This window comes from Triturus cristatus, chromosome 2_2 (genome assembly GCF_964204655.1).
Source record: "Triturus cristatus chromosome 2_2, aTriCri1.1, whole genome shotgun sequence".
Classification (NCBI taxonomy): Eukaryota; Metazoa; Chordata; class Amphibia; order Caudata; family Salamandridae; genus Triturus; species Triturus cristatus.
Genome location: NC_140582.1, coordinates 177884666 through 177911882, shown reverse-complemented (window position 1 = coordinate 177911882; position 27217 = coordinate 177884666). Strand labels below are relative to the sequence as shown.

Sequence of the window (27217 nt, the reverse complement as noted above, 5' to 3'; positions counted from 1 at the left end):
CGCTGCTGCGCGCTCACCACTCGCTAGTTTGCCGGCGTGCGCTCCCCTGCTTTCACTTTTGCCATCTTTTTAAAAAAATTCTCGCTCTTCAAATGCAAAGCCCCTTGAAGAGATCTTGTTATTTTTTATTTGGAGCGCTCACATAGTCACACTTGTTATTTTTTATTTTGAGCTCTCACATAGTCACACTTGGCTCTAGGAGTAGCTCACCTTCTATCCAACGTGTAGTGCCTAAGAATAGTTCACTTCCCGCTGCTGTGGTAAGTAAGTGTTCTCACAGTTGCAAGAGGAGTTTAAAATGCTAAATGCGGCCTCCTCTTTACACAAAAGGGCACCGTTGTTGCAGTGTCAGACCCTGGTGGCAGCAGGGTGAAAACTGTGACCAATGAAATCTGTACCCGTTTCACTCTACCAATGTGAATAACTGAGCACAACCTGCGCACACATTTACCACCGGCTTTAGTCTGACAGACGAGCTCATAACGCACACAAATATCGTGCCTAAAATGGGCACTTGTACACTTTGCGCAATATAGACCATGTGTTTTTTTGCCAGACCTAATCGGATACATAAACTCGCCCAACATACCTTGCTCATTTTTTAAGCCAGGGTGCTTTGCGTCGTTTATCCACCTGCAGATTTAAATGTGACCCTATTCTGTTCTCACCGTCGCGTGATTTTCCTCCTCTTCAAACAGTCTGCAATATTTAACACCACACACACCTTGGAGGGTCCCTCTGGAATAGTTGAGGCACTCAGAAGTAGTGGCACTTCAGCAAGATTACAACGCTTGACAGTCACAATGTATAAGTAAAGCACATGCAACAGTAAGAATGATGCAACTGTTTAAACTAACTCCAATGGGAATTAACATTTTAGCTCGTCTTTTGTAGATTAAACCTTTAACCTACTTTTCCCCCTTAAAGGTGCAGTTTAGCTATAACCACTTGTCCACATGCTCGCAGCAGGAGACAACTAGCAACGAGGAGATGACGAGTTATTCCCCTTTAGGACCTGTGAAAGTCGGATTCGAGAGTTAAAGCTGCTTGAGATATATCACATTCATAAGGGCTTTAAGTCGGGTGAAAAAACTGGGGGTCTCTCAAAGGGACGTGGCCGATGTAATTAAGGGCGTGGCTTAAAAACTTGTAAGCTATAAATCTGTGCTTAGCGTAGTGTACTGCCCGACTTGTATTTTGCTGTTTCTGTCATTGCATCCAGATATATGATACAACAAGTAACATCATACCTACAACAAGTTAGGACTATTGGCTTTGTCAATGGTTGTTAGTTGCATAAGATAAATAAGCAGCAACTATGGCTTGTTGTATATGATATTGAAAACGTTTCCACTTAAAGCCTGGATGACACCACGATAATGTTGCTGCTCCTGAGTTTCAAAAAGAGAAGGAAATCCAGAGAGAAAATGAGTCTCTTTAAAGGATTTCCCTTACCCTACAAGGCTCACCTGGTATGACGTCATGCCGTAACCTTTCCACTAGTGAGACTTGTGAGCAGTGTGAGCACGCGCACATCGATGTGCCTGCTGTCACTGCAGCCTGGGAAAAAACAGACCGCCTGTGCTAGGGCGCAAAACAGAGCCCGATAGAGACCCGTTTCGAAGCCTCCTTTAAACAAGCATTGGCGTAGCCAATAGGTCTCGCTTTTGGGACCTTATAAGTATTTAGTTATGCAGCACAATATCCTTGGTGCAAAAACATCAACTGTTGCATGGCTAAACACTTATAAGGTCCCAAAGGTGAGACCTATTGGCTATGCCAATGCTTGTTAATAAATGTATGTCACTCCTAAGGTAGGCCCTTAAGGTCTATAGCGCAGGGTGCATCAAATTTAAATAGTAAAACATGTGTTCTTAGATTTTGCATGTCCTGGTTGTGAAAAACTCCTAACTTCAGTTTTCAGTACTGAAATTACTCTATCTCCCCCTGGATAACATTTGGTTACCTTACTTCATTTAATAAGTGTTAACATTTGATAGGGAGCAGGTAGGGATGTCACGTTTGCACTCAAATGAATTGTAATTTAAAATCCTCCTCTTTAATGGTAAAGTCAGATTTTAAGCCATAATTATGAAGATGCCACTTCTAGACAGCTGCCATTTTCTTGTCCTAAGCATTCAAGTGTCTGCTGCTTCTGAATCACACAATTCTTTTCTCACCTCAGAATTCGTGTATCCTTGGTAGGGGCAGGGAAGAACATTTCACAACTAGATGTGGGAGTAGCATAGGAAATTTCCCCACTTCAAAAACCAGCACCAGGTATACATATTGGACTCTCAGAACGTCTCTTCAGTGCACTTCTAGACCTGTCTTGTTCCCCGGATGACTGCCCTGCTGCTACCAGAACATTAACCTGCTGCCTAGGGGTTGCCTTGCTCCCTTGAGGAGTCCCTTGCTGCTTGAAGGAGTATTGGATCATCTCCTTACAACAGTGACTTCAAGGGCAGGTTGGCTGGCCTCCTGTGTGAGCTACAAGGACATAACAAGCTCCATAAGCTTTGAACCCAGTCCTAATCCCCCAAGTGGTACCCACAGGGTTGGCCCCTTGGCTGTGGTGTTAGCGGTGCTTCTCCTGCTTAAGCCTAAAACTGAGGACTTTCCACCAAAAAGTACCAGAAGAACCAACAGAAGACTACTACCTACCTGCCAGCTATAGATAGCCTCATGCTAGATCTAAGGACTCTGATGAAGCACTTCTGGAAGAAGGCTACTGAGAGACCGGAAGCCAGCCAGGAGGTTATGAAACTCTGGCATGGCATGAAGGCCACTTTGGTTGAGTTTTAGCCTGGCCTGAAAGTTAGGGCCAGTGGAGCCCAGGGCCCTACAGGACTGGTAGTCTGGGCCCTATGAGCTAAAGAAGAGAAAGGTGGAGGTCACCTACTTGGAAGACCTCAAGACCCACAGGAACTCCTTAAGAGTTTTGCATGTCAAGCGCCAATAACAAATGATGGAGTGTAGGAGGGGAGTGAACCTCTCCCCAGCCACTTTTCTTCCCAGGAGCTGGGTGTGTAGTGGAAGGTGTCAACATCTCCCCTACCCTGATGCCCAGAACAACAAAAGGACTGATGCCACTTGTTGGAGCAGATTTTCCTTCCTGTACTCACTGGACCCTGGGCTCACACATCCTCTTTGGACACAGTCTGCTGCCTTGCCCACTGAACTCTAATTTCTAGTGGACTTTTCTTCACAATTGTTTGTCTGAAGGTAATCAGAGAACAGTCTCTATCTACCCCTTCTATCCAACCCGCGCTCCATCCTGGTTGGCTTAACTTTTGACTTAGCCCCGGTCTTGCCCAGTTAGATACCCGTGATTGGTGCTTTGACCTATTAGGTGCTTTTTTCACACAAAAATGTAAATTCCTACCGCCAGGTGAACTGATTGGATTTAATTTTTTTTGGTGTCATTTTTATTACTTAAATGTATCCTATTTTTCTAAATTCGTTTTGGATTTTTCCTGTTATGTAAGCTGCATAATACTTTACACAGGACCTCTAAGTTAAGCATGAATGCGTTCATGCTAAGTTTCAAGAGTGTTAAGCACAAGTCAAATTAGTGACGCTTGTGGTTCACTCTGACAAGGATTGTAGTTGTTGCTTGAGTAGGGTTTTCACCACCCTCTACAAATAACCCAGTATCTTACATCGCCAGAATGTAAAAACATCCTTACATTTTTATTCCTTTTGTTTCGCCTTCTCCTCAGTCTGTAGTCTACGGTCTAATGCTCTTCTGCAATCTGCTCACTTACAGAGAGCCACTTTTTGCTTTAAAAAACAAGCCTCTTTAAGTAACTTGGGGTTTATTTAGAGTTAGGTAGGGGAAGCCTCAGGTTGCCAGGCAAGAAATGTACACTGATGGAGGCTCCTGTTGTGGCTGCTTGTTTGCCAAGGAGCTAGCTCCCAGGTCACAATTATAATTTTCCTTCCTTACTGAAGAAAGACAAAGTGCCTCTGATTTTCATGGAGGACCATGGGAACCTGTTCAGGGTGGCAGAGGCGTACCACCAAATGTGCTAGACGTGAGGTGGGAAAGCAGCTGCCTGACTTATCTAGGAGCCCGGATCTATCACAAACCCTCTGACCTGCTAGAAGGTAATATCGGAAGGACGTTACGAACCACCAGGAGCAATTTTGAATTCTCTGGGACCCTTCCACTTTCAGTAGCGAGGAGGGTGATGTTGCTAAAGATGGTAACCTTGCGATGCCTACTGTCCTACTTTGGCTCACTTCCTCTATGGATACCGCGAAAATACTTCACCCAACTCCACACCATGACTACAGGATTTTTATGGAGTTCTGTGAAACCCAGAGTGGTGCTCACTACCATGCTGCGACCCAGGCGGGAGGCGGGACTCGCCGTCCCTGATTTTGAGGCCTATTACAACGCAGCCCAATTTCAATGGTTCACAAAGTGGATGGCCAGGGTATTATGGCGGGGAGAAGACCAAGGGGGGATGGGCCCGGACCTGCGCCAGCTTTCTCGGACACTCCTCCGGCTCCCTTTGAACGAATGAGAGATCCCGAGGGAGCTGTGGGTGGTGCGGCAATGCTGGAATCTGGCCAACAGAAGAGCCAAGGTGGGACCCCCGTATGCCCCTGAGATCCCGCTGAAGGTCTGCAAGGCACTACCACATGGGGGGGATTGGCAGCGATTGCGAGATTGGGAAGAAGTGGGGGTCTCCACTATTGGGGACCTCTATGAGGACCTTTTAGAAAGGTATGAACTGACCAGTCATGAATTCTCTTCTTCTTCTCTCTTACATGCTACATTTACGGCAGCCATCCGTAAGCACTGGAAGAAGGGGATGGCAGAACCACTGATCTCTCTCCCCTGTCAATATGTAGTATATGCGGCAGGGACGATCAAAGCGGTAACCTGCCTATATAGGCGAATTACTCAGGAGCTCAGGTCCCCTTTGGAGAGGTTACGCATTCAGTGGGATGTGGACCTTGGGATCCCTATAGAGGAGAAGTCGTGGGAGGCGCTGATGGAACGGGCGTGGAAATGCTCTAGAAACGCGAGATTTCAGCTAATACAGTTTTATGTCTTCCACAGGGCGTATCTCACCCCACCCAAAATCAACACATTTTTTGTGTCCCGAACTGCCTGCCCGTGTTCTAAACTAGAGAATGCTACATTTTTACACATGTTCTGCGAGTGTCTATTGTTGAATGAGTTTTGGGTGGAGGTAACGACTAAACTAGGTGAAATAACGGATAGAGACATTGATCAGACCCCGGGATTTTGTCTAATACACTGGTTTCCCCATACTGCCCGTAACAAAGTTACCAGTAAATTCATAGACTTGGGGCTATTCCTTGCTAAGAGAGAAATTGCCAGCCATTGGAAGGCGGTCACGGCACCTAACGCTACATGATGGCTGCGAGAGTTCATAAAGTGGGCTGACTGTGAGGGGATTTTTAGAATGCAAATGGCCCAGAGAGCCAATAATGACAAAATGTTGACCGCAGCTAGGGCATGGGTGGGGATGGTAGACTTACTCAAGAACCCGACAGACGACAATGACTGATCCCCTGCGTGAGGAGACTTACGCATACGAACTGCAGCATTTCCCTTCTGGAGCGGGTGGCTCGGTCGAAGGGCAGCGGGCACTACGTGGTGGCTCCCCCCTTTTTGCTCCCCGGCACTGTGATACCAGTTGTCCAACAAGTGTGACTCACTCTTAACACTGAGAGATGACGGATGGAGCGACATGACTGACGGTGGGAGGAGGGTGGGTGAAGTTGGAGGGGAGGAGGGAGGGTAGGGAGTGCTTTGTTAATCCGTTAACTACTGAGATAGACCAGAGTGAGGCCTAGCAGAGATACTTATGGAATTGATCCTCCAGGTAGGGATATAGATCATGAATAACCTAGAATTGCTATCCAAGTGGATGGTCGCAGGTACGGTGTGGGAGGTGGAGACATCAACAGTGAAGTTGCTCCCAAGAATATATAATACTACATGTAAAAGATGTGAAGTCACTCGATGTATGGGCAATGATTCTGTCTAATGATAATACTGCTGGATGTATTATAAATTAATAACATCTGTTTACAAAAAAAAAAATGGAAGACCATGGGAAGGAAAATGTAGATTGTCCTCTAAGCGTAGGAAGATAGCCCCCTGTGTGTGTGGACATTTGTTTTCCTAGGTCAAAAAACACAAAGTTAATTTTCTCAATACCGAAAACTTACCTGTGCCTGCTTTTTCAGCATAGCGCCTGCTCAGAATCTGCCCTGCTGCGATTCATGGAGGCACCTATCAGCACAGCCATGCAGACGGGAATCTCTGGGGCTGTGATCCTTCAACAATGTGGTGGAAGAAACCGGCCCGTTAGTCAGCTGGAACAATGCCAGCATTTCACAGGGGATTGGAAACATACCATTTACAAAAGGGGAAGAGAATCTAATGCTTGGAATCACATTTGTGTACGAAGTGATTTAATTATCACTGCGCTACTGTCACAAACAGTATGGCAGCACAAACTAGAAATAAGCATGGTTTCCTAACTCGTAATTCATATAAACCTACAAACGAGGTGAGGAGAAATGTCTGTAAGCTTTTTTTTCTCCTGTTAAATATTACCATAATATGGCAACGGAGCAGCTCTCTTTAATAATTAAGAATTTCATTTAGAAGTGTTGGTGCTTTGCATATAGGTATTTATTAGAATGCTCAATGTGTTTCTAGGCATTGGCTGCCAGCTCACATATTAGCTAACCGATCACACCACTTGATATTTGAAAAGATTTATTGAGGATTGCTTACAATGAGATTGCTTTTTTTTTCCCCTGAATGACTTTCTTACACCGGTACCCATCCATGCTCATTCTGGGTAATATTTTTGCAGTCTTCAACCCAGTTCTGCACAGTACACTTCTAGTTTGCAGGGCTGGATGTTTAGTCAAAAGGTTTAGATCTTTTTGATCTTGCAGGAAGGCCAGATGGTCCCTTTAGTTTTCTGTTCAACAGCAGTAAACAGTGGACTATTCAATGGTCACATGCTGCTACTAGTGGGATGGTTCATGGGCCTTGGCCCTTCTTTCCTACACAGGTTACAGTTACATTTGTCTTTGCGTCTGTGGCCCATTTGAAACCTTCTTGGAAGGTTTGTGGTATAGTAACTTCTTGAGAAATGTATATGAACGAGAAGACTGCATTTGGAAGTCTCTGATACTAAAATCGTCCGTGAGGCATTGGACTCTTGCTGGGATACACTATCACTTGCATCCTTTTGGACACTATTCATTTTGATGAAGTTGCAACCTGAGCTATGAATGCAGAATGGTGTAGTTACAAAAGTAGTTTTCTGTAATCAAATAAGACGAGGAAGGAGATGTGGTCTAGTAGCACGAGCTGTCACCTTAGAAACCTGGAGATGGAGGTTCATATACTGGACTTGGAGGTTCATATACTGGACTTGGCCTAAGACTCAACATTGCATGATTCTGGGCTAATCGCTCATTTTGTGTGTGCCTAAATATGTGTCAAATGTACTTGTGCAAATTTCACTTGATGAACTCAATCCTTTAGATTATCATCTGATCCCTCACACAATGTACAGTGCTCTGTTGCGTCACAGCATGGTTCACTCTATATTAATACCAGCACAATCAAGAGATGACCTATGCATCGATTCCAGCATGTACACAGTGGCACTCAGGTAAAGTTGATCATAGACTATGCCCTTTAGACTTTACTTCAAGCGTACCAACTTGATTGCTTTCAGAAGTTCTAAAATGTGATATGTTAAATAACTTCCTCCTTTAAAATAGCCTTCATTGCGCATTTTTATCTCAAGATGCCAACGTGCTGTAGTTACACCTCACAATTGACCTTAAAAAGACAGACATGAAAGTCCCTCATCCTAACTACTTAATTAAATTACTGCCCATGTTCCTGAAGTCTTTGCTTCATGATCTTCTTCCCGATGATCAATCCCACCTCCAAGTTAATCCGATGCTGAGGCGGCGGCATTGTTCTCCTGGCCTCAACCTGTCACTTTGTATTTGTGCCCATTTTAATTCAACTCCTTTAGGCAATACCTTTCCGAGGCAGTGATTGTATCTAGAAATGACTTCGAATTTTATTTGCACCTCAATGGTTATGTTCATAAGAAAGTGGATAATTATTAGGGGTGGGAAGTCGACCACCTCAAGGAATGTTAATACCAACTTGTCAGGAAGAACCCAAAAGTCACTAAATTAGTCTGAGCTCAACCCCCTTGTAGCTATGGTACAGAGCAGACAGACTTAACTTTGCACAATATGTAAAGCTTTTATCCATTAAAAAACAGTAATAAAGTGAAAAAAGCAAACAATAAAAATCCTAGTTTTGTGTAAAAATAGCACCAAAAGCACTAAGCATCAATGATAGTCTATGGAAACAGTACTCCAGGACCTAGGCTTGATTTTAGACCGACATGATGGATGATGGTCGGATACAACAATCAGGTTCATCCTCATCCAAGATTTTACCTTTAGACTTTGTCCTTTTTAATGATTAAATGGGGCTAGCCTGAAGCTGTATCTGACAAAATTGAATTACAATCTGACTCCTTTGCTGCAAGGCCATCTGACACTTTGGAGCTCTCAGAAGTACAAAAATGTTCTAAATTCAACTTTTTAAGGTTTCTAGAGCAGCTCCTCCGGGTCACTTCATGGCTCCCAGCAGGGGTCACCAGCAGAGTCCAGTCAAGGACCAGTCGGTACTATTCATCTGGTCATTTCAGAAAAAATGTCTTGCTGTTTGTTGTGTTCCTGTAGCCACACAGGAGATCAGCCAAATGGCCCTTGGAGTCAACTTTGTTGTCCTTGATACAAGAGGGAACTGGTCCAGTCATTCAAAGCTCCTCTCAAGCTGCAACAATCAGGGTCCAGTCAACTTCTGATCTGTTGCAGCTCCAGTTTTCTGAGGAGGGCTCCTTGGGGTGCCACATTTAGAGTTTTTGCAGGTCATGGGGTGGGGGTGACTCCTGGCCCTTCCCTAACCAGGGGGGTATAGGTTCCTAGAGGCGATCTTACCCACTTTACCAGCAATTCCTGTGTGTCCTATTGCAAACAATTTCACAGTGTTCCTTGCTCCTAAAATCTGAAATGGAGGAACACTTGCTTGTCCAGAGCCCTTGTATTCACCCAGATATATGGTCAGGGAAATGAGCAGAATCTGGTTCTGGGGGTAGCTTCCCCTCCACAGCTAGATTGGGCCTGAGGGTCAAAAGCTTCTCCTTCCTCAGGTATCCCTTAAACTAAACTAGGAATGGGCAGGCTTCACCTCTGTTTCTTTCAAGGTAAAGAAGCACTCCCACTACAACTGTCCTTCCTGAGCTGATAAGGATTACATGCCCCATACACAAACTATACTGTCACCAGGCCTAAGCCGTTGTTCTGCTCTAGGAGCAGTTCTCCCACCTTATTATTGTCAAGCATTGGCTGGGCATGTGCTGCCAGCAAATGCAAAACGTCCTGGACGTATAACGCAAAATACGGCTAGGACATTTGCAGCTAAGAACCGAAATGGTTTCATTTTACAAGTTACGATAGGTCTAAATACCATACCTTCATCACTGATGTATTATGACACTGAATTCACCACTATAGTGCTCGGGGCTCGACATTAAACTTATTCAAACTGAGGAAGTTATTGGAAGCGATTGATACACCGCAATCTCTACATCTCTTTGTGTTCGAAAAATCCCAATAAAAAGTTCTGAAACGGACACAACAAGAATATATTTGCCCTGAAGAAGTCTGTATGGATGAAACGTGTTGGCTACTTCGTGTCTTTTTTAAAGAAGAATTTTGAATAAAGAAGCTATACAACGACCTGCTGATTTGTTTCTGAAAAACGTGTCCTTTATTACATATGTATTACTGAGTGGAGTGCCTGATCACTGTTTGCTTATGATTGTTTTTGTGGAGTTTTCCGTAGGGGACATAGGGGTATTGCGTCTCAGGTCTTTGGCATCCAAACAAATTACCTTAACCCAATTAGGGGATAGGTGCAGTCATATATGCCCCATACCCTGTGAGTTTTTGTGCCGATATATCAAAGTAACTATTTAACATTTTACCCCTCCAGATAGTTCTCCCACTCCTTCAAACCAACTATAAACAGACATCATACGTACTCTGTGAATGACATATGTGGATTACTACAAAGTTGTCTGAACAGGTATTCCCAAAAGCTCATTTGCAGGCAGCAAAGTGTGCAAAATCATACAGCCAAATTTGCTTGCCTTTATTTACAGGCGATCTTGCTAATATTGGATTCCGGTTGATTGCAGGATCAAATATAGAATATTCTGGGCTAGATTTACTAACGTTTGTGCTGCACCAAAAAATGCTAAGGTCTGCAAGTGAGAAAAAAAGGTGCAGCATCAGATTTGCAGTGCTGTGTGTGGCAATGATGACACTTGCCACGTTGATGGAAATAATGTTACATGGCACGTCATTTGCACCATGCTAAATGAAGTTGCAACTTCAGAATGGCAATACATTTGCTCCAGTATATTTTAAGCTGACTGTTCACAGGTAGTGGAGGTTAAGAATTCTGTAGTCATACAGCTATTCATTCCAAAGAATACGTTCCTCCTAGCATAGGATCAGTATTATTATCAACAGCTAAACAACAACCTATGATAGGGAATTAATTGAGGGAAACATTTCAGCTGATGCGGATTATAGAGACTATGGTGTATCATTATGAATTTAATTTCCCTATATCATTTAATGATTATAGTCTTGACGAAGGTGACTGTTAATAGCTAACATACCCAAATCTTGTTGATTCTGTCTGTTATGGGTGAGGAATACTATGTGAAAGATCTATATTTTCTCTATAATAATATTTTATGAAGAAAACAATTGTGTGAGTAATATCACCATAGGCTTAGAAATTGCCCAAAGAAATACAGTTTTTGAAAATAAATATATCTTTATATTTTTCTAGTTGTGTGAGCACCTAAATGAATGGGAGTTTTGGATATATTTTCCTGTGATATTTACCATTCCCCCCTCATAGTCTGAAATGGAGAACACCCCTAAAGCCATTAGATAGCATCCATTGTGTGCTGTGCCACAGGATTCAAATGATACCTCATTGATTAGGTCTCACAGGGCCAGAAAAGGTCTAGGGTTACTTATGCTCCTTTCTGGAAGGTGGCTTGGCAGTTCAGAATGAACTATTCCCTTGAGAATCAGATCTGAATTAATTTGCTTAAGATGGGCTTCTGTTTAGAGTCACTTTGGGCAAAAGAACAATGAGTAGGAAAGGTAAACACAGGATTTGCTAGTGGTTAAGACTATGTGCAAGCATTTCTCACATCATATAGTTCTGTGTTTGAAATAATGTGCTAAGTGGTCAAGGGTGTGCCCAGACGTGAGACCATTACTTGCTGTGTGATAGGGCCCAAGCTATACCTCTCTGATGAAGCCCAATAAAGCTGAAATCAGTCTGAGGTTGCTTCTGTTCTCTTATGGTGGGGGGCCTTACCTGAAAGTTTATGATGGACTGTTCCCACAAGAAGCAGGGTGATTATAAATTTGTATTAGACAGGCCTATGTCTATAGTGGTATACTGGGTGAAAAACAATTAGTTGGCATGCTAGCCATAGTGATTACCAGTAGTTACGCCTATTTGCAAGCATTTCTCCCATCACTTTTTTGGGTGCCTGAAGTTGTCACACATGATATAAGTCAAATCTCAGCAGACCATTTTGCACCTTTCGCAAATGGCTGGGAATACAGGGATGGGAACCTGGGAGTGGCAGTCAACCTTCAAACCTGCATTCACATTTCCTAGTAGTGAATGTTTTAATTTCAAAAGCAACACCATTCCCTTTATGGGGCAACAGCTACTATTTTGTTGCATTTTCTTTTGAGGCAGGGGGTGATGTTTCTCTTCATTAATAATCAATGTGTGTACTTACAGTAACATACACATTCAATCAAAGGCCAAATCATAAATCTTTCGTCTATGAGTGGGTGTGACTAGATCTGCTAAATTCAGGAGTAAGCAACAGTAAGTCTGGAGTTTGTCACACCTCCCCAAATTATTTTTCTTCTAGTGGTGGGTGACCTCTCAGTGCAAATTAGTAATGCTATTGTCTATAGAGCTTGCTGTTTAGACTCAAGTTTAGATTTACCTTCATGCCTGATTGGCCTATAAGTTGATTGAGGAGTCAAATACTAAATACCTGTACAGAACATATTGATATTCTGTCGGGTAAGAAGATCAATTCTCGAAGGAACTGATGGATAACTAGCGGGATCGGCACACTACACTTAAATTTGAAGCTAAATGGAACAATGGAATATTTCTTAAAAGGAAGCCATAGAAAATGAACAATATGAAAATCTATTTTAAAAAAAATAGACCTTCCCTGGTCCCTAGCGAGACATGTTCTCTTCTCCACAGCACTCTCCAAAATGTGACTTTTCTTCATGACTAAACAGTGTTTTCTGAAGGCGTAAAAAATTAGGGTCATAGCTCATGGCCCCTATCTCATACTCTATTGGCGGACTGGAGCTCATTGTCCTCACAACATCGATTAGTCTTTTCATTGCACATTCCTTTTGGCAACAAAGAGTAAGCAATTTACAATGTTAACTAAATATTTAGAGTAGACACCAAAACCTGCTGCTGACCAATTATGGATGCCGAAAGACTAGGCTATCTAATTTGCACTTACCCGGCCCATGCAATCAGAGTGACACATGCATAAGGGGACCATGACAGCACATACACAATGATGACCACAAAGGCGATTTTGGCCAATTTCCACTCGCTCTTTATAGTTGAGCTGATGAAGGATTTGCGTCCATATCCTCCCATCTTCTGAACATTCCTAATTGATAACAAATGAGAAAAAATAAGCACAATACTTATAAATGCTTAGTGTGTTCAGAAGATGACACAAGAATTTTTGAAATTACAAATCTCATCATTACCCAAGAGGATGGAATGTACTGGTTTGAAGGAAAAAATGGAGAGTTACAAGCAATGTACATAGATGTAACAAAGCATGTCCAACATGCACAGAGCTGTGCACAGTTTACAATCATCAATTCCAATGGGTTAGGACAATAGTAACCCTTCCTCCGTAAATAAAACAGACATAATATTACTGCCAGTATGCTTTGTTTTACATGCCTTTTCTCAGTCCCCTCAAGCATACCAGCATACCAATGACACACCTTTTCAATAAGTATACAAACAATAGCTCCACAACAATGATATGGCCCAAAATGTAAACTTTCCATGCAGAAATATTTTATAGGATGGGGCTGTAAAGTATTTAATTTTTATTGTCAGCCTTTCTAATGCCCAGTTTTTTTGCTGTAGACTCCAGACTTTTCCATTGTTGTGAGTAGATGTTTCCAACCTCACGGTCCCAAAGGAGATCAGAGAACTGTAATGTTGCACTGCCTCCTCAAATAAGCACAGGACTCCTGGGGGTAGGGATGCTCCAATACTCTTTATTTATCTTCACACAATGCGAGCGCCGGGCCAAGCACGACCTACTCGCTACCGCGGCTCCGCTCTATCGCGTTCCCGCGATTCGCGCATGCGCATTACTCTTTCCGCGCTCTGCCCTCGCGCGCTACGTAGCCACGTAGCGTGCGAGGACTAGAGCGCACACTACATATCTCCCTTCTTTTCCATAGCCCAACGAACATGCAGTCCTTACAGTCTCTAGGGTATACACCCTCCTTCTAGCTCAAAGTCTCTGAAGTGGCTAGGCCTCACGATCGCTCTGCCTGCTCGGGTGCGCCTTACCGGGGTACAGGAATTTCCAGGGTCGTCGCTTCCAGCTGGGCTCCCCACCATACCTCGGGGGTCACTCCGTTCCACTCTCCCCGGGCTGCAGCCCTCCTCTGTCGGTAACTCCTCCAACTCCGTCATCCCAGGAACTTCCTGTTCCTCCCGGTTCTCTCCCTCCTTTATATCTCTTCCTTCAGTGGGTTTACTCCCTTCATTTTCTCTTGGATATGTTTCTTGTTGTATTTTCTCGTTCTCTTCCTCTGGCCATTTTAGGATCCTGTTGCATTTCGCCATGCAGTCTTGGGACCACACGTTCCCATCGCTGAGTAAGGCGGCTCTCTCATACACCTCCTTCACCTGTAGAGGTGGACTGTACTTGCTGTCTCCCTTCTTTCTTCGTACAGCTAATTTGACTCTCACCAACTCCCCTCTCTCTAGCGTGGCTTCTTTTACTTTCCTTCTCTGGTTGTAGTACTCCATGTACACTCTCTGGGCCTTCTCCAGGTTGTGTTGTACTACCGCAGGAGACCATTTGCTGGTGATCGTCTTCTCTCTCCACATTACATTGTCCTTGGTGAAGGGGTGTCTCCCCCTCAGGATGTGGAATGGGCTATACCCCGTGCCTGTGGGGGTGATGCGGTAAGCCCTCATCGTGTTCTGTATCTCTTTCTCCCAATCTTTTCCAATCATGATGGCTGCTTGGATGGATCCCATGAGTACCCTGTTGAAATGTTCTACCTGTCCATTGCTCGACGGGTGGTACACTGCGGTGTGTAGCAATTTGATTCCATTACGTTCCGCATACTTGTTCCATTTTTCGGATCTGAATTAAGGTCCATTGTCGCTCAAGATTGTTATAGGAATGCCTTCTCTTAGGAACACCGGGGTGAGAAATTTTATCACTGTCTGTGCCTCCATTTCCTCCTGTATGTGTATTTCCGGCCATTTGGAATACTTGTCGACCAGGACACATAGGTATTGGGGCGTACCTTGGGTGTCCAGCACTGGCCCCAGGATGTCCACTGTCACATCTTCCCACGGCCCACTCGGTAGTGTGAACTTCCCCAGCGCTGGTCGTAAGGGAACCAGTGTTTTGTCCGCTCTTTGGCACTGGCCACAATCTCTCACTTGCCTTTCCACCTGAGCGTCCATACCTGGCCACCAGTACATGTGCTTTGCTCTCGCCTTTTACTCGTGTAGTATTGCAATTAATCTAGGAACTACCGCTGCCGGGGGAATCACTTTGTCTCTCCTGTACAAGAACGTACCATCGTTCCCCACTGATAATTCTTCTCTGACTTCATAATATTACCGGAGTGCCTCTCCTAGATGTTTCTTTTCCGGCCATCAGTGTATTATGTACTCTTTGACTTCGCGAATTTCCTCATCTTCTCCATACACCTGTATCCAGTCTTGCTTGCTTATTACCCTTTCTGGGACTTCCATTATTGCCACCATCTCTTCTTCCTCTGTAACCGTGTTCGGGGCTTCTTCCATGGCTGCCGCCCTGCTAAGGTAATCTGCTACCTTGTTCCTTGTCCCTGGAATGTACTCCACATCGTATTTGTACTCTAGTAGTTTGAGCGTCATTTTCGCTATGCGTGGTGTGGCGCCGGCATGCCCGCTTGAGGTGAGTACCTTGACTAAGGGCTTGTGATCTGTCTTAAGTAGGAATCTTGTGCCCCATAAGAATTGGCGATATTTTCCTATAGCCCACACCACTGCTAACATCTCCTTCTCAATCACACTGTATTTCTGTTCGGTGGGCGATAGTGTTCTGGACGCAAAGCTGAGTCTTTCCACCGTTCCATCTCTCCTTTCCTGCATGAGAACTGACCCTAGTCCTTTCTCGCAGGCGTCTGCCGTCAGTATTGACCGGCCGAGTGGATCATATCCTTGCAAGGGCACCGCTTGGCTGATGACTTTCTTCAGGGCTTCAAATTCCTTCTGTGTTTCTTCAGTCCATTTGCATGCCATTTTGTCCCTCGTTAGTTGCCTTAGGTGATGTGTTTTGGTGGCAAAGTGTGGCACGAACTTGCTGTAATACTCTGCCATCCCTAAGAAGGACCTCACTTCTTCTTTGTTGTTGGGGGCCATCGCCTTGCATATCGCCTCTACATTTGCTCTTTTCGGGGTGATGCCTTGTCCTCCTATCTCATGACCTAGATACGTGACTGATGTCATCCCCAGCCGGCACTTCTCCCATTCCGCAGTCAGACCGTTGTTCTCTAGTACTCTGAGTACCTTTTCTAGCCTCTCATCGTGGTTTTTCCTATCTGTTCCCATCACCAGTATATCATCTTGAAAGTACTGGACGCCCTCGATGTCCTGGAATAAGCGATGCATCAATTTCTGGAACACCGCTGCTGCTGAGGCGAGACCAAACCGCATTCTGCGGAATTGGTAGCACCCGAAGGGTGTGATAAAAGATGTCAATTTCCGGCTTGTCGGATGTAGGTCTATCTGGTGATAGGCAGACGTCAGGTCAATGGCGGAGAACCACTTTACCCCTTTGGTCTTGGCCAGCATTTCTTCAATGCGTGGTAATGGGAACTTTTCCAGTATGAGACATTTGTTCAGTTCTCGAAGGTCCACACATAAACGGACTTTGCCGTTTGGCTTCATCGCCACTACCAAGGGGGCGAGCCATTCTGCGCTGTCTATCGGCTCTATTATTCCCGCTTTTTCCAGTCTGTGTAGCTCCGTTTGCACTGCCTCTTTCACCGCTAGGGGTATACTTCGGACTTAGTGGGATACTGGTCTGGAATTTTCTTTGAGTACTATCTTGTGTGTGAATTTCTCCAGCTTCCCCACCTTCCCTCCGAACACTTTCGGCAATTTGCTCTTCATTTCTTCCAATACCGGCCAGCTCCCTGGCGCTGTCATAAGCACTTGTGTGTCGCCTCCTGGGTCTAGCTTGATCCCTAGATCGCCTTGGTCCATCCATCCCAGTACGGAGGGGCCTTTCTCCGCTATGTACAATTTGCATTCGGCTTGTCTACCTCTGAATTCTAAGGTCAACTTCCTGTACCCCACCATGGGTATCGGTTTGCCTGTATATGATACTGGACGTATGTCTGGCGGTTCTAGTCTTGTTCCCAACTTGGGTTCGAATTGTTCCTTCCACACTGCTCTCTGGATGATGGTGTACGGGGGTCCCGAGTCTATTACTATCTGGATTCTCACCCCTCCTATCATCATGTCGCATTGTGGTTTGCGGGTTCTCTTCCCGTCTATCCCCAGTACTTGGTCATCGACACAAAGTACTTCCACGTCTTCCTCTTGCTCTTCTTCCTCCTCCCGTTGCTCTTGCTCAACGTACTTCACCATGGGTCTCTTCGTCTTCCGTCGACAGACTTTCTCATAGTGGCCCATTATGCCGCAGAACATACACTTCGCACGGAACGCTGGGCATCGTTTGTCCTGGGCTGTATGTGCTAGGCTGCCACATCTGTAGCAAGCTCCGTTGTTGTCCCTGTTCTGCTTCCATGTTTGTCCTTGTTTCCATTTCCATTTCGTAGGTCCTTTACTCTCCTGGGGCGAGGGTTTGCTCCTTCCCTGCGATTCGGCGTCATCCACTTTGTTCACCATGGTCTTCGGGAGCGCCTCCCTTTTTGCCGCTTCCGCACACCTTTTTGTCAATTCCACTTTTTTCACCATCGCGATCACTTATTTTAGTGCCGCCTCACTGTTCGCCCACAACTTGTCTTGTACACTCTTGTTGGTAGTATGCATGACGATTTGGTCCTTGATGAACTCATCGTGCAATGCTCCGTACTTGCATGTCACTGCCAGTTTCCTCAATGCCGCTACGTACTCGTCAATGGTTTCTCCCGCCTCTTGTTTCCTCTGTTGGAAATTGGACCTATCAATCGAAACACTCACCGCTGGGCGGTAGTGGGCGTCGAGATCCTCCATGGCGTGTTTAAATACGTCATCGTCAGCGGCTGGCCGGGGTTGCGGTACCAGGTTCTGGTACACTCTTATGCCCTCCGGGCCTAAATTATGCAGGAGTATCCTTTTCTTCCTCGCGCTGGGGAATGCGTCTCCATATTCATCTTCGAGCGCTGCAATGTAGTTCTTGAAATATTCCCGCCAATCCTCCCACTTCATTTGGGGTTCTCCTGGTCTTGGCAGAAATGGTATTAGCGCCGTCAGCAAAGATCCTTGGGTGCTCATCTCCCCGCGTCTTTCTGGCGCCGCCCCGGGCCTCTTGGGCTGCCTGGTGTGTCCCCACTCTCTGGCTGCGCCTGCTCCTGTCACGCCTCTTCCGTTCCCCCGTCGCCGCGTGCTGCCGTTTCCGCCAGGTTCTCAGTGGTAGGGTCCTATGCCTGCCTCCTTCTGCTTTGTACCCCCTCTTGGTCTCTCTACAGGTGGTCGGTTTACCTTCTTTGCTGCCTCTGCCACGCTCTCTGTGTGTGTTTCTTCCTGGGAGTGGTCTTACTCCTGTCTTCCCCCGTGTTGGCTACTGCTGCTCTGGCCTGTGCCCACGGGCGGTGGGTCTGGACTTCTCTTTTGTCCCTGGTTGTAGATATGTCCCAGTCTCGTCGCCACTGTAATGTTGCACTGCCTCCTCAAATAAGCACAGGACTCCTGGGGGTAAGGTTGCTCCAATACTCTTTATTTATCTTCGCACAATGCGAGCACCGGGCCAAGCACGACCTACTTGCTACCGCGGCTCCGCTCTATCGCGTTCCCGCGATTCGTGCATGCGCATTACTCTTTCCATGCTCTGACCTCACGCGCTACGTAGCCACGTAGCGTGCGAAGACTAGAGCGCGCACTACAAGAACCTACTATAAGAGTGGTGAATTGTTCAAATACATTTCACTAATTGCCGTGTGGCGGAATTTTTTGTCCCGTTTTAGCAATGCGATGACAAAGGGATCAACGTCAGGCCCAAGAATGCGAGCAGGTGAGCATGAGCGAGATTTGGTGTCCCCTACAGATATTTCCAGACGATAGTGGACATTCAGCAAGATTTTCTAATGTGGGCGCTCAAGGGGTATGGTTGTGGTCAGAGGGCTGCTTCATGAGTATATTTTCTACTCAAGCAAGAGCAAAATCAACTCAAATGTCTGTGCGCTCTTGGTGGAACTCTGTGGATTCTCTGAGGAATGAAATTCCACCAGTCCCATCCAACCTTAATAGCCTATCTGCTAGATTCTGAATAAGGCCGTTTGCTACCTGAAAAACTGTACTGCTTCTTCTTTAAGCCAGGTAACCACACTCAACATTCTATTTAAATCGGCCAAAACACCTGCTTCCCCTCTTAAATTAAAACCACAGCATTTTTGTAGAATTTTTTTACGAATCATCTCAAATACACAACTGTCATGGAAAGGCCATACAAGAAAGTTCTACACAATGCGACTTCAAAAACAGGTGAATGGCTCCTTTCTGTATCTGTATGAAAGGGAGGAACAGGATTATAATTTGGTCCTGACGTTTGTTATAAAACAGCACAAATGGATTTAAACTTACCACTCATTAAAGTTGACTTACATTAAATTGTTTAAAATATGCGTATGGAACAAGCTACACACTTTTTCAGTGCAAATATTATATTTAATCTTTACTTCATACGAAAAAACAAGAGAACAAGGATCTAAAAGAAGCCATGTGTTAAAGTGATGGTAACACCATTTGTTGTAAGGAATAAGATAGTCGCTTGACAAAATGTAAAACAATTTGTCAAGACAGAAGCCCTCCTTATGCAAAGCAGTACTGACCTGATCATGGCTACGGTCTGAGTTCTGTGATCTTATAAAGCAAGTTCAAATTCAGCCTTAAATGTAAGCAAAATATGTGAAATTAATGTATTTTGAGAATTTCTTCTCTGTGGGTTACCCTACTGCAGATGATTTATGTAATATAACCTGGAGGAAAAAAAATGATTGCTCCTTTCCCTATTACATGCATAAAAATGCTTCAAAATAGTATTATCTCAATTATCTTAATTGACCCGACTAAAAATTGATTCTAAAATAGGCACATGCTGCACTCTGTAACACATATAACTCAAATTATGAAAATGTTCTTGCATATTATGAGGTTGACCTATTTTGACACTTTCTATTCACATCCAAAGTCATTTTAGAAACAAATTTAAATGGCTTTTGCGCCTTGTGGTACTTTTAAAATCCTTTTTACAGGGCTTAGAAGTCTCCTGCTTTGATCGAGGTTAAATGTTCACGATGACCCATACCTCTTGCTAATGGTCAGAAAAGATACATTACAAGTTTAAGTGGAATCCTTTCCATTTTATATTTTGATTGAAGTTTTATACGTTGATTGAAGGAGGCAGGGTAGAAACATTTATGACAGTGAATGAGGTGTTGGAAAAAGAAATATGGTCTGACTTTGTGGCTCGGATACAGCCAGCCAGTGCAAGAAGCAGTAGCTCCAGACATTAAAGTCAATCACCACTCCACATACTCACCATGCCCCTCACCAGCACAAGTCGGTTTTATTTACTTGTTAGATTCAATTATTTAAGTAGTTTTATATAGATTTGAAACAGACCGCTTGGGTGTCAAAGTGCTGTATACAAACTGGATATGATTTTGCAATTTAGGAGAAAATATTGATTTGGAAAACTGCGTTATCTGTAATGTTATAAAGTTTAAATTGGGGAATTACTTTAAGTGGGGTCTACTGTAGGTCATTTAACAGAATATGGTCGATATTGTCTCTATTTCCTCTCCCAACTGACAAAGGCGCTGTGGCATGAAAAACCATTTAAAGCGGCACCTTTCTTGATTTGAGAAGACTTATAAGGACTGTTTTTAATCATTCTTGTTGAGAACTAACGCCTGAATAACTAGTTAAAGGAATGACATTTTTTTTGCCACACTGAGTGAGACCCTTAGAGCAGTGAGGGATGTATACAGTTTTGTGTTGCTGCGAGTAGAATACAGGGGCGGCTCTTCTGCTATGGAGGAAGAGCATTGCACCAGTGCTTTTAAGCAGTGCAAGAAAGAAGAAACATGAAATTATAATAACTTAAGGTTATCATGCTATGTTTCCTGCCTCTTTGCTTTGGAGCTGCTCTGCTCTTGGAGCAGGGCTGGGGAGGAGTGGTTTGCCCACTCCTAAGTTCACAATGACTCTTCGGTCGGCATTCTCGGGCCGCCCAAACCAGTCATGCACACTTTTCCCATTCTCCATGCAGGCTGCATTACAGTCTGCATGGAGAACAACCCAAGGCCCCCATTCCCTGGTTGAGCGTTGAAGCAGGATGCTCAAAACCAATCACAATGCTACATTACAGGATTGTGATTGGTCAGGGGGGCTGGTTGCTCACCAATCATAATGCTGCATTGTGATTTGTCAGTGGAGCCTGGCTGTACTTCCTGTGACTGTCTTAGGAGGAGAGCAGAGATGCGGGACCTGGCTCGGCAGGATATTTTTCTTGAAATTACATTTTTTTTTTTTAAATCGACCACTGTTTCCCCTCCTCCACCCATGCTTGATCCCCCCTCACGCGCCCGCTCCTGTTCCCGCCCCGACACCCGCAACCAATGCCAGCCGCCACTAGTACAATACTACAACACAGAGACACTGGCACTTCTAGAGGGGAGCCAGATGGGTTCTGTGCCTGAGCTCTATTTGTACTGGCATCAGTTTGAGCCCCACCACCACAGGAAGCAACATACAAAAAAATAGAAACATTGCTCTTGACACACACACATATCTGTGCAACTGTCTTCCACAGCAAAGTAGTGTTATTTGCTTAAGATGTTTATATCTGACTTTTTTATATGTGTGTATATATTTATTAAGATATCTATAAACATACATAGAAAACATTTTAAGGAACCTAGTACACACAGAGACACAAATCTATCTATCTATCTATCTATCTATCTATCTATCTATCTATCTATCTATCTATCTATCTATCTATCTATCTATCTATCTATCTATCTATCTATCTATCTATCTATCTATCTATCGTTTTTTGGTTAGCCAATAACCATAGCCCTTTTGACGAATCTTTACAAAACGTTCCCCAAAAAAAGTTCATCTACCACAGCTACTTACAGGAACGTTTTGGGGTGGATCCATCAAGCATAGAGTGTGAAAAAAGGGGGGTCTCAAAATCCCAATGCATTTTCAATAGATTTCTTTAGACAAGGTTACAGCAAAAACTGTTGAACGAAATGACACCAAATGCAGCTGGAAGCTAAATCTTGGTCTGCAGTTTGGTGTTTTTAAATAATTTGGTGTAAATCCATTCAGCAATTTTTGAGACAACAAGGGTAAAAAAAACATAAATATTTGGATGGTTGGGATCTTGAGAGTCTTGCGAGCGTTCCACAAGTGCACAAATTCAAAAATAGAGTCCAGTGATTGGGCGAGTGACCTATATTTCCCATGAGCCTTCACACTCTTGCATGAGGGTGAAGGCTCCCATGAGTCTCATGAGCACTCTGATTGGTTGCCTGTTAGACTTGGAGAGAAGGGCTCTAAGGTATACCTGCTGGGATGAAAAGAAATGTATATTGTTTAAAAAAGAAATATTCGGGGGCGTGGCCAAGATGGCAGTGGGAGCGGACATGTAGGATCGGGGCTCCCGCCGATGGCCTGCTGAAGCACCGGCCTCAAGGTCGTCCGAGAGCCCGCTGACCCCCGCCGTGAAGCCAGTGGAGACCGGGAAGCTAGCGGGGAGCGGCGAAAGAGATCGGGAGCGCTCCCCGAGGAATTATTGGCGACAAACTGGTGGCGGAGTGTGGCGAGGCCTAAGCTGTAGCGGCCGCTCATCGTGGGACCTGTGTGACGGCCTGTGCACCCGCCCGACTGCCCGAGGTGGCGGCCGCCTGCCGTGGCGTCGGTCGCCCGGGTGCGGGAGATGGGAGCACAGCAGTGCACATTGAGGAGGGTCGGCGGATGGCACAGTTCACGAGCTGCAGGGCTGGGCCTGGCCGGCGGCCTTGTTCAGTGGTGCCGCAGCGGGAGCGGAGTAGGCCCGGCCCCCGGGAGACCCTGCTGGAGGCGCGGCCGTCACAACGGGAGAGCCGGCCTGGAGAGAAGCGGATGGTGAGCTGGAGGTCCAGTGGAGGTCTGGAAGAAGTCTGGATCCCCCGGGCTGGTAGGCCTGTGGGGGTTATCAGCGAGCGACACAGGAGAGGATCATCCTCGGGCAGAGGCCTATACAGAGTCGGGCAGTGGAGAGCTTGGTGGACTGGTAGGAGCGGGAGTCCCTCGGGACTGTGAGGGGGGCACTGCCGGCAGATAGCTGGGGTGCTGCGGAGGAGGCGGCCGCCGTTGGCTGCCCTGTGTGGATTGCCATTTTGATGCACTGGAGGGAAATGGCGGCCTGAAGCCCCCCTTGGCCTGGTTGTTGGGGGATTGAAGCAGCGCCGGAGCGGCCGGTAAGGAGATCGTGGTGTTGCTGGGAGGGCCCCCTCCTGGACTGGACATCGGTGGGGGGGACCCTTGGGACGCTTTGCCCGTCGTGATCCCTGGCTCTCCTGGGAAGGCAGCAGGCTGAGTGGGGTGGTGGTGTGCATGCCTCTCCTCTTCTGACTGTTAACGTGGCACCCCCGGTGACTGCGGAGGGCCTACTGAGTGCTGCCTGGGTCCCAGAAGGGGGTCTATGGCCACGGCGGGCACAGGTGTGGAGGTCTGACAAGGCTGGACTGAGGCATTTTATGGACCACAGTGGTGACGCCGCCTGAGGAGAGGGAGGAGTGCCTCGCCCTGAGCCATGCCTGCTTCCTGAGGGCTTTGGAATTAGCGGTGCACATACGCATCACGGGCCGGACGGGGGGAGGGCTGGTTCTCTTCTACCCCTCACCATTTGCCCATGACCCAGAGTGGTGTGGAGGGTGCGTCGCCCCTGAGGCGGGCGGCTCTTGGGCGAAGGTCTGCAAAGAGGAGAAACCCCTTGCATCAGCTGGAAGCCCAGTGGTTGAGCTGGAGGGATGGTACCTGTGGCACAGCGGCGGCGCATTGACGGCAGTGGGGCGCGAGATCGCGCTGAAGAGGCTGGGACAGAGGGAGTGCGGCGGACGCTCTAGTAGTGGCGGGGCGTGGGGCCTACGCCAGAAGCTCCGATATTGAACTTTTGTGCCAGCGGGGAGAGCAGGAGGAGGAAAGGTCCTGCCGTCTGGAGCACCTCTTGGCCCGGAGTGCAACGCGCTATGGTCCCTCCTAAGGGTGTAATGATAAATCTCTGAAGGACCTGTTTGCGAAAGTGCAGGTGGCACAGCACGCGGACGACATGGCGACCAGCGGTGTGCGCCCCGCAGCAGCGACATGTGAGGGCGTGGAACCGATTACCAAGGCCTTCCTGGAGTCCATGTTTGCAGGCCTGAGGGAAGATATCCATACCTTCAAACGGGAGTTCACGGCAGAACTCAGGGAGGTCCGTAGAGATGTGGATAGCATTGGGGAACGAGTGGCCGTGCTAGAGGGCAAAAGTGACGGCCGGGATACGGAGTTGGCAGCGCTACAGCTGGAAATACTCCGGATCCACGACCAGCAGGTCAACCTCCAAATGCATGTGGAGGACCTGGAGAACCGGTCCCGGCGACACAATGTTCGGATCCGTTGAGTAAGGCTGGACGACGACTCGAAGGACCTTTTCAGGTATACGAGAGAACTCTTTAATAATATCTTGGGCCGGCCACTCGAGACGGAGCTGTGGATTGATCGAGCACACAGAGTGGGGCCACCGCGACCGCCATCTGCCCCGCCACCAGACATACTAGTGTGCGTTCAAGACTACCGCACCAAAGAAGATATAATGAGAAAGGCCCGCCGGATGCACCCGGTTCTGTTCCACGACCAAAGGCCGGTTTTGTTTCAGGGCCTCTCCGCTCTCACCCTGCACAAATGCAAGACTTTCAAGCCAACTACAGCGCATCTCCAGCAACGCAAGATTCCTTACAGCTGGAGTCATCCATTCCGCTTGGTGTTCCGGATTGACAACACCCTTTACCAATTGCGCTCCTTGGCAGAGGCGGGCAGGTTGCTGGGAGTGGAAATACCAGCCGCTGACAGCGAGGATGATGGTTCCTCCTGGGAGGCTGATGATTCACGGCCCAAGTGGCGCCGGCAGGGCCGTCGACGGCGTCCCAGGAAACCCCCAGCGGCAGATATACTTAAAGGCCAGCAGGCAGCTCTGGAGTCCGCTTCCGCGGAACTGAACGGTTCTCGACCTGGCTGACCCCGGAAGCGGCGGGGTCGGGCTAGTTTATAGTTTAATACATGGGACGTTGGCGGGGGGCAGCCATCCTGCTGCAGGCTACTTACTCCACGATGTCATCCTTCCATTCACAGAGAGGTGGAGGACAATGGGTTGCGACACAGTTTTCTTCTTGGTTGAATTTTTTGCTTTTGGATTGGGGTTTGGGTTGGGGGGGCTTTAGGGTTCCATGTCCACTATTGGGAGGGGCTACTGAAGCTCCGCCAGATGATTTCACGCATGCAGGCTCCTCACTCTACATCCCCATTAGGTAGTCATAGGGGCTTCTATGGGGCAAGTTGGGTCCTTAAGATTCCATAAATTCTGGCTAACACACTTACAATCCTAACTCTCAATGTCCGGGGCCTCAACAACCCTGTTAAGCGTCGGGCGGTCTTATCATCTCTTGAAAACTCCCAGGCCGATCTATGCCTCTTGCAGGAAACGCACCTATTAGCTAGAGACTGTCACCGTCTCCGATCACGGAAATTCCCGGTGCAATTCTTTTCCTCCGGCCCTACCAAGATGGCGGGGGTGGCGATAATGGTGACGCAGCGATTTAAGGGAGAGATCCTGCGGAAGAAATCAAGGGTCGGTTACTGGCCTACAGAATTGCCCTGGGCACCATGACATTTACTGTAGGCTCCATATACGGTCCAAATGAGGGTCAGGAAAATTTCTCCACTCCGCCCTGACTGACATCACGGCAACGGCAGACCGCCATATTATCATTGGGGGGGATCTGAATCTTGTCTTTGATAATACATTGGACAGATCCTGTCAGCGGACGCACCAAGCCGGAGCGTTCTCGGCACCGGCATGGGACGATTGCGGGATCTGGGACTTTGTGATCTGTGGCATAGCTTCCACCCGCAGGGTCCGGAGTACTCCTATTACTCACACGCCCACCAGACTAATGCCAGACTGGATTATTTTTTGGTGTCTACCTCAGTTCGAGAGATGGCGAAGGGCACTCAGATAGGGGCTGCCTCACTCTCCAATCATGGCGACTTAGAGACACCCTCCTACACACATACAAGGTTCCATTACTGATTTCCTGTCACATAACGCTAACACTGACACGACTCTGGCTATCCAGTGGGCGGCGCTAAAGGCGGTTCTCCGAGGAGAGTTTATTGCCATATAGGCGGCTGACAATGTAGAGCGCAGGCGTAAGCGAGACGATCTCACGCGCCGGACAAGAGAACTGGGGCAGATGCATCAGCGAACGGGAGCTCCCCGTATGTGGTATCAGTTGAAAGCGTTGCGCCAACAACTGGCAGCCCTAGATCAGGATAGGGCGGAGTTTGCGGCCCTGAGGTTGAAACACGCCTACTACACCGGGGGAGACAGGTGCGGGCGCCTTCTTGCTCACAAGCTCCTTGAAGCCCGACAGAAACAGGGAGTTTGCGAGATCCGTAGAGAAGATGGCACGCGAGTCTCAGAGGACGGTGCCATAGCGGAGGCATTCCGCGATTTTTATGCCACGCTTTATACCGCCACCCCATTGGACGAGGCGGAAGGGGCGGACTTTTTGGACTCCGTTACTCTACCAGCCCAGACTCAGGTGCAGGCCGATCTCTTAGATAAGGACATACGGGTAGAGGAGGTAATTGCAGCCATAGCGCGGCTGAAGCTTGCAAAGGCCCCCGGGCCGGACGGCTTCCCAGCCATCTTCTATAAAAAGTTCTGTACCTGGCTCGCACCTCTCCTCACCCAACTCTTTAATTCCTTTTCTGAACCAGGGGCGATTCCTCAGGATCTCTTAGACGCTTGAATAGCGGTCATCCCAAAGCCAGGGAAGGATAGGACTCAGTGTGGTGCGTATCGTCCCATTTCCCTTTTAAACGTCGATCTTAAATTGTACACAGGGATTTTGGCTCACCCTCTCGCACCTCACATGCCCGGCCTTATTGACCCGGACCAGGTGGGTTTTATTCCGGAGCGCCAAACCTCAGACAACACAAAACGTGCTCTCCACTTAATCGAGAAGGCCTCCCGTACAGAGGGAGAGTATCTACTCCTTAGCATCGATGCGGAGAAGGCATATGACCGCGTTCATTGGCCATATCTAGAGCAGGTCTTGCAACGGATGGGCCTGGGGGAGAAATTCCGCACCCACATATTTAATTGTTATAAGTTCCCGTCTGCTTCTGTCCGGGTGAATGGCTATACATCCACTAGCTTCCCGATAGGGAGGGGTACCCGACAGGGGTTCCCTCTCTCACCCCTCCTTT

General features: G+C 46.8%; 1 protein-coding gene across 1 annotated transcript in view; it reads right to left on the bottom strand.

The window, feature by feature from the left end:
- LOC146861993 (melanopsin-like) overlaps positions 1-27217 on the bottom strand; it is a 1224863-nt gene that overhangs the window by 339147 nt on the left and 858499 nt on the right. Inside the window, exon 6 of the mRNA XM_085641148.1 lies at positions 12714-12869. Within this exon, the coding sequence (XP_085497274.1) occupies positions 12714-12869 (156 nt within the window). The remainder of the gene's footprint in view (positions 1-12713; positions 12870-27217) is intronic.